Raw genomic sequence first — 17,839 nt, 5'->3', positions numbered from 1 at the left:
TTAAATACAAAACAAAATGGAAATGAAAAAAAAAAATGTCAAAGGGCATTTCACAATACATTCACTATGAGTGTTTTTTTTTCACTTGCAGTGTGGAAAAGTAATGGCATTTTCTAGTCCAACTCCTGGTTAGCTGGGCTAATTTTTTTTTATTATGTGCAGCTTCGGGGCATGTGAATGAAAAGATTGATTGTGTGAATGCCGTTTCTGTCAGCCACAAACAGGCGGTAAAATACCAAGCACACCTGGAGCAGCACTCACTTTTGACAAGCACATACCAATGTAAGCCCCCATTAGAAAAACAATGAAGTCTATCATAAAACATTTATGGTAGATAAAGTGCCCGAGAGTGCTAAAAGCAAGCACATTATGGCAGCTGGTCTAAATTAATTTTGGAGGTGGACTTGTACCAGAAGGTGGGCACACAAGATTAGGAAAAAATACTTTCTGGGTGGAAACAGAGTGTACTGTTTCTGAGTTTTAATCAGAATATTTCTCCAATATGATCATCAGTACGTAGTTATTAGTTAATGTTAATATTTATTCATATTAAATCAATAATTACAAATGACGTACAGCCTCACACAAATAATAAAAAAAATACCTTTGTATTGCATCATTTCCAAAATCATGATAACAGAAAATAAGTGGCTCATTTTGTTTATTTGTAGAAGCAGTGTGTAGACTTAAGAGTGTTGTATAGATCATCTGACAAAAATAAAGAACATAATCTCTATAAAAAATAATTAAAGCTCAGATGTTCAAGTATGATTTTTTTAGTACATTAACAATCAGTGAAATCACAGCTTACTGTTGCTAACAGGGGGTGGTGCCACTTCCACCACCACCTTGCCCAGGTTTTTGCCAGCATACATGTAGTCCACAGCCCGGAAGATTGACTCCAAGCCTATGAACCTCCCCTCCTGTGCCAAATCCCCCAAATCCACCTCACACACTAGCTTCCCCTTTGCAAACATCTGCATCATGCTACCCAGAGCCTCCCTGTAGTCACTGAGAAAGTGGGGCAGGAAGAAACCTCGCATGCTGGCCGACTTCTGGAGCAGCTTGACCGGAAGGTTTCCCCCTTTGAAGGGTGGGATCCCTGATGCAGTCTGGTACCCCGAGATGAAGCCGATCACTATCAGCCGGCCCTTGTTGGCCAAACAGTTCACTGCCAGTTCTAAGAGGCTGCCTCCAACTGACTCGTACACCACGTCTACGCCTTGTGGGTACTCCTTCCTCAGCGTCTTAGCCAGGTCTTCTTTGGTGTAGTTGATCGGCCGGTCGCAGCCGATGGATTTGAGGAAGCCCGCTTTCTCGTTGGATGAACAGGTTCCGATCACATGGCAACCGGCCTGTTTGGCAAACTGCACGGCAAACTGTCCCGTTCCACCCGCAGCCGCCGTGACCAGGACCGTCTCACCTTTGGCCAGGTCGCCCAGACGTTTCAAGGCGATGTAGGCCGTGGAGCCGCTGACCAGCAGGGTGAGGAACTCTGGCTTCACTGCAGGCACAGGCACACTTTCCTTGGCTGGCACCACTGTGTACTCGGCAAACGCACCACTGCTGAAGTAGGCCACAGTGTCCCCGACGGTGAAACGGGAGCTGGCACTAAGGCCGAGGCCGACAACCTCACCAATACCTTCAAAACCAACATCAAAGGGGGGCTTCACTGAGGGGTCGTAACGGCCTGCTGAGTAATTAATATCAGAAGCGTTGACTCCCACAAAACTGAAACACAAACAGAAAAAAAGTGGATTAAAGGTGAGAAAATAAAGCAGTTAGTTGTGAATAAAATGCACATGTATTCACAATCATGTATAAAAGCTTTTATGCGGTCATTAGTGCGAGCGCACATTTCCTGAATTCTCTCTGAAGGTCAAGACTTCAACTTCCTTCTCTAGACATGTCTGCACGGGGCACAAACACTCTGGTTTGTTTTGGCAATGATTCCCTTTTCTTTGGAGGAGAACAGTCCTGCGTTGACAGGGAAAGGCTTGTATCACAAAACACATTGCATGATGTCATGATTCATTGTCTTCAGAGACACCCACAACAAACTGCACTTTTAAAATCTTAGATAGTTGCTTCTTGCCTCAACACGGAGACGGCCGTTTTCATCTTACTTTGGTAACATGTTGGGAACAAATATGTGAGAGGGGAATGTATAAATAAATCATTTACTGTCTTTTATAGCGGCACGCATGCTGTGCCTCATTACTGTGCATGTCACACGTGTACTTTGAGCTTGTAGATAATGCCTCTGTGGCTTAAAGATGGGTCACAGTGATAGAATAAAACACCTTCATTTGACTACTTTACATCTATAGAATCAGTGTCCTCACAGGAAATATGTGACCATCAAAGATACGATTGCAAAAACACTGAGCCATTTGAGTTTAATAATTAAAATGAGCTGATAATTGTAGCAGTAAAGTCTGTTCACATATGCACCTTTGTTTAAATCTAATAACACAGCATTCGCCAATACGATAAAATGACATAGTGCACAGCAAACTGTAAAAACCAACACTACCATCAAATATTAAAACATGATAGGTATTATTGATACACATATGCAACACTTGGAAGAAATACTACATGAAATTTTACCGTTTCAAGGCCTGTATTATTTATTTCTAGCATAGCTGACAATCAAACGTATGTAAATTATTTGTTTTAGGGGCATTCTGATCAAAAATAATTAAAAGAAAATGTGGAATACTGGACTCATGATGATCCAGGTCAAAAAGCACTTCATGCAATTTGATACCACCTCTGTCTTTCATGTGTAGGTCATGTATTTGTATAGACTTACTCAAAATGACATGGAGGTGTGGAGGTGCCGAGCACTCTGGAGCGCACAGGACTGTATGTTGCAAAGACCAGCATCACTGATATCATCAGTAACATCTACTAATGAAATTGTTTTATTTCTTTCATACAAAGCAGTCCACCTCTTTCACTGCAGTCGTGATCTTTGCAATGATCAGTTTCTCACTCTAAATTCATCATTTTACACTTTTTCACGCAATGTTTCATTAGAATTGCACTGACGCTGTGCAATATGGAATAAGTGGTTCTCAATTTGGACAATACGACAAACAAATATATTTATTTTTCTTGAAGTTAAAACATCTTCACTGATCCCAGGACTGTGACGCATCACTAGTACAGGCAACCTAACAGTCAAAGGTCTTACGCAACCGATCTCTGTCAAGGCAATAAGACACTAATGCACTATGTGTTGCACCCAATCTGATGAAAAATATATATTTTATTGGCAGTAAATAGCACAGCAAACCCTGAGGTGTATTTGTGTGAGGCTAATATAACATTTGAAATCAGATCAGGAACACATACAGTCGGTTATATAGTAGTAAATCAAAATTAGGGTAAGATATTACCTCCGGCTGGAATCAGAAATAGAAACAGAAATGTTCCAAAAGAGCATTAACTTATGCTTTTTTCCACCTTGCGTGTAGTTTATCAGTTTATATAATAATCATGTAGTGAGTGTGATGGTACAGGAGGCATGGAAACTGACTTCAGGTGCCTTTACTCTCCCCTAACTGTGAACACACTCTCTGCTGCTGAGAGAGAATGAGAGAAATGATGCTGCAATTCCCGCGCCATGTAACACTGCATCTCCTTCTCCATCATCTCCATCTCCTGATGCCAGTCTGATCCCCCCCACCCACCCACCCCCCATGACTTTCTGTTTGCAGTTTGGTGACGTAGAGAGACAGGAGGACAGAGAGAGAGAGAGAGAGAGGGAAAGAGAGGGAGAGGGAGAGAGAGATGCCGAGATGGATTGATAGACAAATGCAGAGAGGGCGGAACTTGGAATTACAGTACAGCGCTTATTCCTCACGTATTTTGCCATCTTGTGATGATGATGATGATGATCGCAGGTGCTGGACATGGGTAAATCGAGGTAAGCGCAGCCCCTTTATACAACTTCTCAACATTACTGTGATAGATCGGCATCAAATAATGCTCCACTGATAGACTCATGACACGCTTTGGGTCACCTATTGCTATTCCGAGCGCGCAGGGAGAGAGCAGCAGCAGCCCGGTGTCTGTTTGTGCCTCACCTTTCAAAAACAACAACTTACCGATTTCTGACGAGCAAGTCCGCGTCTCCGGGTGTCGGAACCGCGACGGTTTGCAGAGAAGCGGCCTCTCTGAAATTAGGACTAAGCTTGTTCCCGACCAGCTTTCTCATACTGCTCGGTATGGAGGATCCTTTAAAATCCATGAAGTGCGCTGAGTAGGACATATCTATGATGAAGCGCCGCGCAACCGGATGAACTCCTGAAAGTGCGTCGGTGCCTCTGCGCCCCTTGCCGATTACCGACACCGCTCTCCTTCCGTGTCTCACCAGCAGTAGGCTGGACATGGCTCCGAAATGTGACAAAGTTCACGGACAAACTTGACGTACGTTTTATGGCAGCAATGAGCCCGGCTGCCATTAGCTTGCGCTATAGGCTTATCCCCCCTCTGCAAAGCGTGCAGGCCGGGCCGGGCAGCGCCGCGCTAAACGCGCCTTGAAACAAAAATAAAAGCCGCGATGCTTTGCAGCACGCCTCTGTTTGTTACGCACAAAAACAACAAGCACTAGAATCGAGTATTTAGGATTAAAACGTTGCACTGGTGCAGCCTTGTAAGTAGCACAGCAGCGCCCCAGACTTGTTGTCGGAGTCCCTCCCCTTCCCGGACACAACACTCACTTCCTAGTAAGGTGAAACAAATCAATCCTCGTCTCCTAACGTATCCTCAGCCCGTTTTCCTCCCACGAAAACCAACACCAACCCCGCCGGATCCTTTCAAACATGTACACATATAAATCACACCGCGTGTTGTGCCATTGCGATCCAGTTTAATTCGCGTTTTGACTCGGAGGGGGGGAGGGGGGGCTGCTGCCGAAACATGTTTGCACCCACATGTACACCTGTAACCAAAGCGTGGATCAGCGAAATTTAGGAGTGTGTTGTTTGCATTCCTGTCTCCATGCACGTTTCATTTATGTGTGATCATCTGACTGTCATTTTCTGGCCATTCAAAAATCATGTATCACTATTATCACAACATATTGGACCATTGAACCCTCGTCCCACCCCCTGTGGGAGACCTCTAACTCGTGCTGTGTCAGTTGCCACGCTTTTATGCGCTAAAGATGACATTTAAGTTGTAAGAGGCTCATACTAACACAGTGGGACTTGTTGTGGTTTGCGATGCATGTTTATAAGTTTGCTTTCAGTTGATCTCCCGGTAAGTTCCGAATGGATCCTTTCCTTTGTCGGAGGTTTGGGATTTTTTAAAGCAAAGGGAGAAGGAGAGAGAGAGGGGGGAAAACAAGACAATTAAAAAGATTGACAGGTAGGCTCCTCTGTCAGGGGTGACGCTTGTGGAGAGGGGAGGAGTAAAAATGTAGCAGGAAAAGCCACTCGATGCGTCTGTCTATCAGTTGAGACTGTCTGAAACAGCTTCTGGATCCACCGCGTTTCCATTTTTTCTTTTTTGGGAGACCTCGGATCAGTCCCTGGAGTTTTTCCCCCCTCTTTTTTGCTTTTCTAAGAGACAAATATTTTAGTCCATGTCGATCTGATCTGTTGTTGGCGAAGCTTGGATGCGCCTGCGTCTTGTTTGTTTCCCCTCTCTCTCAAGTGATATCCTCTCCACCGCATCAGCCACCCCTCCAAAAAACCCGACTATGTCCAAGATGCGATGAGATGAGCGGTGGAAATTATTTCCACGACTCTTAAAAACGTAAGTAAGAGAGAAAGCCCCGTTTATTGTGTTTTTTTTTCAATGGGAGAGAAAGAGGGAAGGAGGGGAGGGAGGAAAGAAAAAGTCTCCGCCGGACTGGTGAGGCTGGATCCGGGCTGAGGTGGCGTGGTGGTGACGGGACTGACATTAACCCATCTAATGCCTGTCTATCTATTTTCTCCTCTCCCCTTTCTCTCTTTCAGGTCTCTGGCAGAAGAAGAGAAGGAAACACAAGGATACATTACTTATCAGAGCTGTGCGCTGCGCTCACACGGGACTTATTTGTTTTGTTACCGCCAGAGTTTATTTATTTTTTAGTTTTGGTGTGCGTAAAAGGCGCAGCAAAGTATCGCCCCCCTCCAAACAGCACTGGAGATTGGGGAGATTTTTTTTCCAGGGGGAGTGAACTTAAAACTTGGGTTTCAAGGTGCTTTGTCGCTGCTGCTGCTTCTTTTTTTTACCCTGCCATAAGAGACATGAAGGAAGATGATCTTTGATGGACATGAAGGTGTCAGGAGCTGGCCGAATCCCTTCGTAATATTCGTGCTCATTGTCGAAGCCGACCCAGCTATTAAGTCCAAAAAAGAGCAGCCAGTTTGAAAAGAAGACAGCTCCGAGATCAAACCCCCTTCCCCCGAAAAACGGGATGATTTTCCAAAACTGATAGACTTGATTTGTTTGTAATTCCTGCATGAGAAGCACCGTGGAAAGTGACGGTCACTATGCCGAGGAGAAAGCAGCAAGAGCCGCGGCGATCAGCAGGTATAACCCGCCCCTCCATAACGACCATTTCCCATCCCAGTAGCCAACTAGTTTTTATTTACAACAGCCAAATGAAAATATCGCCTCTCACATCACATTGTTTAGCTGTGCTGCATGCTGAGATTTATTTTACAACTGTTTAAATTTAATTTGTTGTGTTATTAACACAGCGCGCAGCTCAACCCCTGACCCACACTTGTGTTTTAAATGTGTCTAATTGCGCAAATGACGCACATATCTGCGCAATGCCACTTTGAGATTTTTTTTATCCCTCCTTTGCCAGGAAAGTTCTCTTAAGAATGGTGAGATAAACTAAATGGCATGTTATGGGGATAAAAGGGAGCTTTTGAGGTTCAAGAGTGAGTAATGATGAATAATTGACTGGGAAAGAAGGGGGAGAAAACTGGTGAGAGCCGGTTTTTCCCTTTCTTTCAGTTTTATTAGAGGATTGCCATCCTTGATTTGATGCGTGATTGATCGCCTGTCATGTGGCAGTCTTTGATCTATTCATCCCTGATAAACATCAATAAATCCTTCCATGAAGACAGGCATGCCTCTGGTAGCTTTAGCCACTCGAACACACCACCCTCCTGTTGTCTCAACCAGAAACTGAAACGCATAAAAAGTTGTAAAATAGGGTGGAAATTCAACTCGTTTTATTTCCAGGGGAAGGTACTAAAAGCAGATGACAGCACGGCCTGTATGTTGGATAGATCACAGGGAAAATCAGCCCAAACACTCCTTTTTTTAATCAGGTGTTTGAATGCTTTTTCTTCAGAGACATACGTTGAGTTTTTTTTCACACGTTCCCATCCAAATTCACCCCACATTCACTGTAAGAATCAGTCCAGTAATGAAATCAATATCCACTGCTGGAGGGGAGTATAATGTTTGCAATGTGACCAACTGATAAAACCAGGTCTTGGCAGAGGACCGACAAGGTTGACTTCTAGTGGTTTGGATTTGGACTCCCCCCTTTTTCCTCTCGTCTCCCTGCAGCCTTTAAACAAATGTAAATGAGTGACAGGGGTTTCTACCTCTGTGCTAATGAGGCCGAGCCTTTGAAGTTAGGCATTAACAACTGGAGTGAACAAAAGACAGTTACAGAATTTTAAAGAGATTTTGAAATATGAGGTGCAAAGCGGGTCGAACAGGAGGGCCAGCCGACGAAGACTTTGAACTCAGCAGGTTTTATCATTTTAAGCAGGGAGCTGGTGATGATGGTGGTGGTTGTGGTGGTGATGAGGATGAGGAGGAGGATGAGAAGGAGTGTAGGATGGAGAACATTCAACCGGTGCTCGCTGTCGAATTCTCTCTTTCTTCCTTGCCTTTTCTAGCAAAGCGCTTTTCACGTGGCCTACGCTGCAAAACAGGATTCAGATTTAGATATTGAGCCTCACTTTACTTTCCTCAGTGTGTGTGTGTGTGTGTGTGTGTGTGTTTCGGTTTATGTTTTGGCGAAATAGCCTACTGGAAAGAGTCGGCCATAGTGGGAGCAGAGTGACTTCTGTTAGGTTTCTGCATGTAGATGGAGGCATGAAAACATGACATCGCTGTGACCCCTCCCTTCCCTCCCCTTCTCCCACCACGCTCACACACTCTTTCTCTCTCACACACACACACACACACACACACCATTGATCCATTACACTGTCCACTGAGTGCCATGCGCATCATGGGTTGTAATGGTCAATCACAGCTTGGCAGACGGGATGTTTTCCATTCTTCCATGAACATGACAGTCGGTCAGAGATAACGCCCTCCACTCCATGCTCCCAGTAGCAACAAATAACCAACACACACACACACACACACACACACACACACACACACACACACTAGGCTAGCCTGATGCTCCACTGGGAGCTGGTACTGACCTGTGGCTTCCTCTCTGTGCTGCTACTCAGAGAGGAAATTGCTCATGGTGGGACATGGAGCATGGAAATAAGAGCTCAGACAATTAAAACAACAATAGCAGACTTGTCTCGACAGGTTTCTTTTTTTCTCACCTTGTACCCTTTTTTTGGGAGAATATTATTTGTTATGTAATGTTTATTTTAGTGTTTGAAGGCCACAAATCTGGCACAAAATTTTCCACAACACCAAAGATGGCGAAAACCATAATTGTGGATGTCTTTGAGTTGAACAATCAGTTGTACAAATTTTATTTTTAGATAATGAGGGCAGGTTCTAATTAAATGTCTGTCATGGTCGTGTAGCAACAACTGAATTTTTGTATTCCTTAAATTTTAAAATTTCTTAAAAATTCTGATCAATTTTAAAACAGATCTTACATATACATAAAGACAATTCTGATTCTGACACAAAATTACATTTAGTTTTTCAAAGAGTCATTTTTTAAACACGCTTTTCTCAAGTAATATTTCAAAGTGTGTGTGTGTGTGTGTGTACGTGTGTGTGTGTGTAGGGTTAAGATTCACAGAAAATGGCCACAAGGACAAAAGGATTTTTTCAGACAATATGTAGCTTTCATTACACTTGTTATCTTCTCATAGTTTTATTTAAGAATCCATGTATAGTTAGAAATCCAAGTGGTAAAGCTGAGATGGAAAGAAAGCCTGAAAACCTGCAGTACAGAGTGTGTAAAAAAAGTACATGTATATTTTCGTCTTTCCAATATGCATTTTATTGTGCACAGATGCACAATCCTGTGTGTGTTATTACACTTGTAGCCTCACCTCGTCATTAAACTACTGGATTTAAGGGTGAGGGGGGGGACAGGAGGGAAGGCTGGAACAATAAAACAGAGTGACGCCGTCTTTCATCCAAGGCAGGCTTAGATAGTCTTACAGGAGGAAGACGTGGAGGAAGAGCACATAAGATAGTCGCTCTTGTTTCTGTGGAGCCACGATGGTTAATTATAAGAGACTGTGTGTGTGTGTGTGTGTGTGTGTGTGTGTGTGTGTGGGTATGGGAGGGTGGCGGTGGGGGTAAGGTTGCTTCCCGTTGGCTTCATTAGAGAGAGCCCTAATTATCTGTGGAGCTGATGGATTTGTGACAGGCCCTAACGATTAATGCTGACAAATTCAGTAAGGTGTCAAGTCCGCAGCTGCCTTGATGTAATCAAGTTGATATTATACAGTCCCCATAGCCCCTAGTGCAGCACCAACTCAATTTGCCTGTGCAGGTGACAAATGGACTTTGCTACCTGACTAATCACGTCAGGAGACAATGCCAGTTAATGACCTCGGTAAGCCCTCACCCCACCCCCGCCCCCGCCACTCTTATAACCTTGTAATAAGCAAGTCAGACCAGCTACAGCACATCGCAACCTTTCCCTCTCTTTTTATTTTCGACTGTCTCGTTCCTTTGTTTTCATTCCAACCCCTTCAATTACCGGGCTTAATTTTCGTGTCGAAGTAGCGGCGCGCTTTCTTAAAGTTTCCCCTTGTTTTCGGCTGGAATGTGAGGCTGGAAATTTTTCAAACTGTTGCGAGAGATTTATTTATTTTTATATTAATGTCACAGCTCAGGCCTGTTCTAACCACTTGATGTATCAGCACTCCAAACTAATCCCAGGGACCGTTTTTTAAAATGCAGACACCCAGTTGATGTTTTTACACTTTTGCATGTGTTGCAGCCCCTGCTAGTAAATCACCAACACATCATAACACGGTCTCCACGTACTTTGGCTGAGCGTCCTCCCAGCTCGGTGCTGGAGCCGCCTCGCTGAAGGCCTCCAGTTTATTTCCGAGCTGGAGAATCACAGTGCCCAGGGATTAATGATTTTGCATGCCCGGGGTAGCTAAGATTACACAGCGACCTTTGTGCTCTTACTTGACGATGCTGTTATGTGATATTCTCCCCTCGAAATAATCAGCATGCTGAGATTTATGTGGCCCCCCCACCCCTTCTGTCTGCACCAACGTCCTGAGGAGTGCAGCAGTGTATAGCCTCTAGGTGTGTTTTTTTTATTTTTACTTTTAATGTTGCCGGATCTGCAACCACCCTCCTTCCTGAGAATTAGAACAGTCATGTTTTGATAAAAAAAAAAGTTGCTTTTCAGCAAAGGAACTAGTGTCTTTGGCCTGAAAGTTGGAGCGGCTTATTACATCCGATGGCTTAAAGGCTCCATAGCTTCTGAGAAATGAGGAGTTTATGTTAGAATTCAATGAAAAAAGTGTGTGTGTTTGTGTGTGTTTGAGAGTTAGAGAGGGGGAGAGAGACAGAGGCGAAGAGAGCGTGTGTGTTTGTAGCTTAGCACTGACCGGTGTTAGTTTTCCTGGAATGAATAACTTGAACGAGTGTAACGGTAACCACGCCGTGTTAGTCATCCTCTTTAGCAGGGCCTGCCTTCAGATCCCCTCTCAGTTCCCCCACCGGAGCACGAAAACAACCTCTAACAGCAGCTCCACATATTTCTCACTTCTGACTGTCATATCTGTTCCCTATTCCCAATCAAAACGAGGGATATTGCACAGAGCAGGAACACGTATTGATCCACAGTGGCCAGTTTTATTCCCTCCACCCATTCAGTTGTGCTGTATGTTTCCTGGGCATTCCCTTTAGCGTGTGTGTGTGTTTGGCGGTCGGACTCGGCTAGAGGTTACGCTAATTGGAGCGGTGGTGTCGTTAGCAGGTGGCATCGATCGACCTCGTCGATAGCCACTTTTGCTCCTGCGCCACCCTCCGAAACTATTAGTTAAATTTACATCAGGGATTTGAGGCAGTCAAAGGTCAAACATGCTCAGCTCGCTCTTCTAATGCCTCGAGTCACCACAAGTGCCCCTGTGTTTGTGTGTGTGTCTGTGTGTGTGGTAGTTGTTTCTTAGTTACATGCATTAGCTATGTTTATTATCCTTGCAGACACAGTCCTTTTGCACACAGAAAATTCTTACATTCCCATTTACATCACAGCTCCAAGATCAACATGAAAGGTTTTTTCTTAGTATTGATTATCAGTGAATTTCTAATATAATCAAATGGAAGGTATTAGCAAGGTTTAAGCAGCGTGTGTTAAGCTTTTTCTGCTCACAAAGATAAGGATATATTTCACACCATAGCAATAACACCCCTCCTTGTCTCTTTCTCTTTCTTTCTTTCTAATTCTTTCCGGGGCATTCTCAACAAAAGCTGCCCTCAGGGCACGCTGCTACCATCACTAGCAGTGTGTACACACACACACACACACACACACACACACACACACACACACATACACACACACACCGTCAACCATAAACACAGACAGTCAGACTGACAGACAGACAGATACATACACACACACACACCTACACCTAATGCTTAAGTGCAGCCAGCATGTCTCTGTGGGAGGTCATAATGGAGGTGGCTTAGTATGATGGGAAATCATATCATTAAAGCAGCCAGATGTGCTTTGTTGCCTGCCTTGCAGCACATAAAAACAGCAGCAAGTCATGGGATCCAAAAAAGAAAAAAAAGAAAAATCCCAAGTCTGAGAAAATCAAGTCTGAAACAGATAGAAAGCAGCCCTCTGGGACTGGGCTGACAAGCAGTCTTACTCCTGACTGCCATAGAAAAACAATTTCCCCCAAATAAAGAATTTTTGTTCTCATTTTTCAATGTTGCAGCAGCATAACAAACTCGTTTTTTTTTGTTACTTTCGTGAAATTCAGATTGGACTCAAAGCTTTGATAAACGGCGTGCTGCTGCTGTTACCAGCTCTTTGTTAAGTGTGCTTAATTACTATGTAATATTTGTGTTGTGCTGAGTAATTACATTTTGTTAAGGCTCCACAGTGGGGATGTACAGCTTAAGAGCTCATTAATGAAAATTTGTTCGTATGTTGTGTTTTTATTTTTTTTTTTGCTTCTTCTCCGGCACATAATTTAAGACATGAGGAAGATAAGAGGGGAAGCGTTCAAGAGAAGTAGTCGTACAACATTTAAGGCACAAAAATTGACATCTCAAATTTTCTTAAGTAAAGTATTACATTTGCCGAGGGTAAATTTGCTCTCTTGATCAGTGCCGTGCCTCCTCGAGAGGCTATGGGAAAGTCTGCTAGAGCCAAATTTAACATGTTACTTCTATCAATAAAAGATGAGCAATTACAGAATATTTTGTCTAATAAGTATTTGAATTCCTCGGCGCAGGAAAAAAAAAAAAAACATGTAGCTTACCCACTCATTACATCAGTTAGCAGGGGGAGTGAGAGGCAGCTCTTTGATGCCAACAAACAAACAAGACAAACGAGATGGGCCCACTACAGAAGAGCAAAAGCCCTATCCAGGGACACCCAACCCCTGCGCACTCCTCCCTCTCCTCCGTCTCTTCTTCCTTTATGCCTCTCTACCTCTCTCTCTTTCTCTCTCTCTGTCTCTTTCACGTACCTCTCATCTCTCCTCTCATTTCTCGGCACTCCCTCTCCCTTTATTTCTTGCTCTTTTCCCCTCTCCAGCATGTTTCTCATCTCACATCCCCCTCTCTTCTGGATAAATACTCGTTCTTTGCCACTCAAAAGCAAAGAGAAAAGAGAGAGAAGTGCTGGTGGTGGTGGGGGTGAATGAAAAACGGTGGATGAAAAAAATGTTTGTTTTTTTCTTTTTTAAACTGTGCTCCTTTTTTCCCCCCGCTGGTTGTACCTCATCAGACAAAGTTAGAAAGGAGATCGTCGGGGAAATGAAAAGCTGAGGGAAGGGAAACAAATGAGGGGAAGGAGCGAAAGACTTTAACTGTGCATTCTTGATTTTTTGGAGCTGCTTTTCGCCAAATCCTTAATCATCTCAACATGGTTTGAGCGCGTAGAGCAACGTAATGAAACAGGTTTGGCAATTGAGGAAGATGGGAAGAGTGGATGTTCGATGATGGCAGCGGGCACCAGTGTTTAGTCCAGCAGCAGTATCAAAGAAGATGGTGTTAGTGGGTGGGGGTCTATGTGGGTGGATGGATGGCAAGGTGGTGGGATGTTGTTGGAGGGAGGGAAGGGAGGGGGGGCAGCTTTTAGGATGGGTATTAGAGCTGACAGATGAACGGGACGATGGACAAATTCTCCTGCAACAGCTGTGACTGCCGCCATTATCCTGACAGGTGTCAATTAAGAATTACTGCCCGGCCGGCCGAATGCCCCCCTCCCTCCCTGCCTCCCTACAACACCACCCCCCTCTCCAACCCTCCCACCCCCTTGTCCAGCTGTCGGCGTGCGAGCGAAATAACACTTTACCCTTGTCAGTGTTGTCACAGGCCCTGCAGCCCCGGTTCTCTTCCCCCTTTTGAAACGGCGGCCAGCGGCAGAGGCTCACTGATCAATAGCTGGGCGATCATGCTGATGTGTCTGTAGGTGGATGAGTGTCCAGTTTTGTCCATTTGTAGCCGTACTAACTGTGATCTGCTGTTTGGATCTTGCTCTGCTATCAGGTAACTAAAAATGATCAGAAAAATGCGATGACGCACGCATCCAAAAACTGATGATTTAACTTCATTTCATTGTGCCATTTAATAACGCTCATTTCTAAAGATTTAGATCAGGACGCAGTACAGTGTTTAACTCCATTCTACAGGTTAAATGGCCCCTTCATTACGTCCCTGCTCTGTGTTTGTGTCTGGGTGCATTTGAACACAGTGTGTGGTGTGTTCACCTTTTGCTCAGCAGCGGCACCACAGTAACCTAGATTCTGGTTCCCTTGTTACTCACTGTGTTGGCTAATACAGGGCGGCTTTTATTCCACATTGTAAAGTGGGGAGTTGAGGTCAATGAGTGAGAAAATGAACAGTTGCCATTGCCCATCTCGAAGGCTGCCTTCCAGTAAACCCGCTGGCTGACAAACACATTTTGGGGTCGGCAGGCTTCTGGCTTTTCAGCGAAAAAAAAAAAAAAAGGAAATTCAAGCGTGTGTGTTCTCCATTTGCCATATTTTCTCAATTTTGAGGGGTTTAAATCAGTGCGGTGGCATGCAGTTTAATTTCCCTTTAATTATTAAAGTGTAATAGAAAGCATCGTGTGTGAGACTGCGATTTCATTGGCCAGTGTGTATGTGTGTTAGTCATAAAGAGGGAGACATAAAGTTTAGTGTTACATACCTTTATTTCTAATTATACACCATATAATTTACCCTCACATGCACATGTGTTCTATGAATTTTAAAGTTATTATCCGCTTGTGTGCCACGCTGTTGACACTGTGCAGTTATTACTTGGTGTCTGTAATAAATGCAGTTTTCAGTGCCGGCGCAGAATAAACATGAGAAGCTTCAATCGGAAGGAGGAAGCAAAAACAGCAACGCGAAAAAGCAACATGAGAGTGAGCGCAGAAGGCTCCCCAGGAATACACAGATGGATTTGCATGTTCACTTGGGAGTTACAGTTTTGGATTTCCTCCCTAGAAATCATTTGCCACAGAAAATAACCGGGGAAGATAATATCAGTGTTATTTCGCTACTCCTGCTTTATTTGCATATCTCTTGTTTTAAATAAGGCAACCCCCTCGGAGTGAAATTCGGTTTGTTTTTTCGGAGCTTCATTCTGCATCACCTTTTTTTTTTTTTTTTTTTTTTACTTNCCCACCCTATCCCAGCCACCCCAAACGGTTGTGTGTAATCAAAGTAAACGGTAGCTAAAGCTAAAAGGGAAACGCTCTTTGTGGAGATGGATGGAGGGATTAAATATTAACCGGATGCGGCTGACTTAAGGCAAGTGTTTTACATAGCTGCTCCCGCCGCGGATGCCACGCATTGATCCCCTCGCCCTGGCGCCTTTACTTGTTTGGCTGCCTGCCGTTAATTTTTCACCATCATTTCACTGGCCAGGCCTTTAGAACGGAGAGCGAGAGGGAGGCCAATGAATGGTTCACCCATCCACCACTGCCCCTCCCCTCCCCGTGCCTTTAACGGGGGCAGGTGAGATGGATGATAGCAATTTGAAATTTTGTTTGTGCGTGTGATCATGGAGATTGTTTTTGGTATTACCATGGTGTAACAATTCCAGTGATTAATTGAGGCGAATGCTCGGCTAGGATCGGAGGAGTTGGGGTAGATGGGAGGTTGCGGGTTTCTACACCTTCCTCCGCTCTTGACTTGTGAATGTGGTGTTTATCGGCTGACCTTGGAGTCCAACACTGCTGCCTTCTCGCGCACACATACAACAACACACTCCCAGGAACCCGCCTCCACACACACACTGCCCTTCTTGTCATATCACTTCCTTCATTTCCTCATGCCTCTTTCTTCCTCTCCTCCAGCTGTGATTAAAAGAGAAAATCAAACTGCTCAAACTTTGGGCAAGAAGGAGACTAAACAAAAACAAAATGGCTACAGTGGCTACACTATTCATGTAGATGGACATTAGCGGGAGGAATGCTCTTCCAGTGGCGGCAGCGCTGTGTGTCTTCAATGTGTTTGTTGTCTACATGTGTATAGCAATATCCTGTGGGTCACAGAGGCAGCTTGTTAACAGGGGGGGGCTCATACCAGTGGTGGTTCACCCCCCCTACCCTCCACCCCCCTCCTCTAACCACACACACGTACACACAGTTGTTGCACTGGTGCTGTTGACAGCATTGTGAAGGCCTTCTGGCATTTATAAATGCAGTGTCGCTCCTGCAGTGGAGCTCTACCCTGCAGTCGTCAGACATGGCCACCGCTCATCACTCAGCCCTAATGATGCCTTGTGCACCCCCCCACTCCCATGCACACACACCCACCACCCTGAGTGCACATCTGAAGGGGTCGAAGGCAGGTCGTGACCCCCAGGTGGCCGCAGTCCGGACGATTGCTGCACTTCTTTGCGGGTTTGGTTTGATCTCTCTCCCTCTCTCTGGCTCAGTTTCTCTCCTCCTCGCCTGACATTATATTCCTTTTAGGTTCAAACAGACACAAGCCCTTTACAGCGGGTATCAATGTTTCGGTGCTGGAAGGTGCAGATAGCTGATATTTGTAATGCTGCATGGTATTAATTTGACAATTTTCATGGCACCAAAAATTCCAAATAGTTTCTGTTTCAACCAGAATTATATGATGCTAAAATGCTCTAAGCCAATAAGCCAATAATAATAATAGCAATGATAATAATAATAGCACTAAAAATATTTGTTTACTGCATCACTATTAAATACAGTTAAAATAGCTTATCTTAGACAACAGAGTTGTGTAACCTTTTAGTAATAAAGGTGATGAAATATATCCATCATAATGGACCTGTGGGTCATATTTAATAAATGCTAAATATTGATAAACAAATGTATTAATATTTCTGACCCGACTCCTTTTTTCCATCTTTGTCTTTTGGATCCTCACCAACTTCTCCTTCCTTTTCATGCTGTTTTCTTTTTTCTCTGCTCCCTGTGTCTTTCTGTGTCTCTCGCTCTTTTGCTCTCCTTTAGTCAAAGTAGCCCTGGTCCCCATAGCAACACATAGTGAACTCTTACTCATTAGTGTGTATGCAGCCCCGCTGAATGGCCTGAAATCCTGTTCCTCATTCCTGTGATTTCATACCAACACATCCATCACCTCACCGTGATTTAACCCGACCGGAACTGAGTAACCGCCGGTGATGATATTTGGACATTTGCTTGATTCTAAATCAATGTGTTTCTCTCGTAGTGGTGAGTGAATATGTGTGTGTGTGAGATCACATGAAGATTGAGAGGCGACACTGGGAAACGTCCCTCCGTCACGCCTGACTCACGCTCGGCTGTTTTTTTTTTTTTTTGGCCGTTAAATCTCCAGAGCGCTGATAACAGGTCAGCCGTTGAGAGAGAAACTAGAGGGAGGAGGGATGTAGGGAGAGACAGAGGGAGGTGGGGGGGGGGGGGTCGAGTGAGGAAGTGAAAGAACCAGGATATGATTAGAGAGAGAGTAAGAAAGTGTGTGTGCAGACGAGAAAAAAAAAACGGGAAAGAGAGAGATTGGTCTTCTTTATGCTGGCTCACCCATTGCGTGGGCGGTGCATGGAGTGGAGGGGTCAATGGGATGCCGTGATAGGCTAATCTGCCAGGAAGGGAGGGTTAGGGCAGGCCTCACGGGAGCAGCTCATTGGCTAGACTCATTTGCCCTGTGAAATAAAATCTCATCGCGTCTTTGTTTTCATTTTTTTTCCCACTGTTTGAAGATTGATAGTGCGGGTATTTGCTCTGAAATCTCTTTTGGAGTGTGAATATTTATCTGCCTGCATCTGTACAGTATGTGCCCGCGTAAGTGTTGGTGTGTGTGTGTGCGTGTGTGTGGCATACTTTTCTTAGTTCATCCCAGTTCCTGTGGGAGTGTGTGTGTGTATGCTCGATGTTTCCAGAGCTGTGTGTGCTCGTCCTCCAGTCAGACACATGGATGACAGATGACCCAGTGGGAGACACCAGCCATCCTGCCCAACCGGAATC

At 44.5% G+C, this 17,839-nt stretch overlaps 2 protein-coding genes across 3 annotated transcripts in view; one reads left to right on the top strand and one right to left on the bottom strand.

Moving 5' to 3' along the window:
• Positions 1-465: 465 nt before the first annotated feature.
• Positions 466-4,731, bottom strand: LOC126392036 (prostaglandin reductase 3-like). Its single transcript, XM_050047145.1, has 2 exons — positions 4,119-4,731; positions 466-1,731 (listed from the first exon to the last, which is right to left on the bottom strand). The coding sequence occupies exons 1-2, from the start codon at positions 4,400-4,402 to the stop codon at positions 801-803; spliced, it is 1,215 nt and encodes a 404-aa protein (XP_049903102.1). The 5' UTR covers positions 4,403-4,731; the 3' UTR covers positions 466-800.
• LOC126392032 (teashirt homolog 1-like) overlaps positions 3,735-17,839 on the top strand; it is a 37,779-nt gene continuing 23,674 nt past the window's right edge. Inside the window, exons 1-2 of one of the 2 annotated variants that reach the window (XM_050047141.1) lie at positions 3,735-3,937; positions 5,976-6,534. In XM_050047141.1, the coding sequence (XP_049903098.1) occupies positions 6,495-6,534 (40 nt within the window). In that variant the 5' untranslated portion in view covers positions 3,735-3,937; positions 5,976-6,494. Of the gene's footprint in view, positions 3,938-5,290; positions 5,773-5,975; positions 6,535-17,839 lie in introns of those variants that run through there. The other variant, XM_050047140.1, reaches the window with a different exon arrangement.

Source organism: Epinephelus moara, chromosome 6 (genome assembly GCF_006386435.1).
Source record: "Epinephelus moara isolate mb chromosome 6, YSFRI_EMoa_1.0, whole genome shotgun sequence".
Classification (NCBI taxonomy): Eukaryota; Metazoa; Chordata; class Actinopteri; order Perciformes; family Serranidae; genus Epinephelus; species Epinephelus moara.
Note: the sequence above shows the minus strand (reverse complement) of the source record. Positions and strands in the feature narration are given on the sequence as shown.

What these genes read in the sequence shown, in the direction of transcription:
- LOC126392036 (XM_050047145.1), bottom strand. Translation starts at nt 4,402, where the DNA reads ATGTCCAGCCTACTGCTGGTGAGACACGGAAGGAGAGCGGTGTCGGTA. An exon ending in GACTTGCTCGTCAGAAATCG is followed by an intron (nt 1,732 to 4,118) that starts GTAAGTTGTTGT and finishes TTTGTGTTTCAG; the next exon opens with TTTTGTGGGAGTCAACGCTT.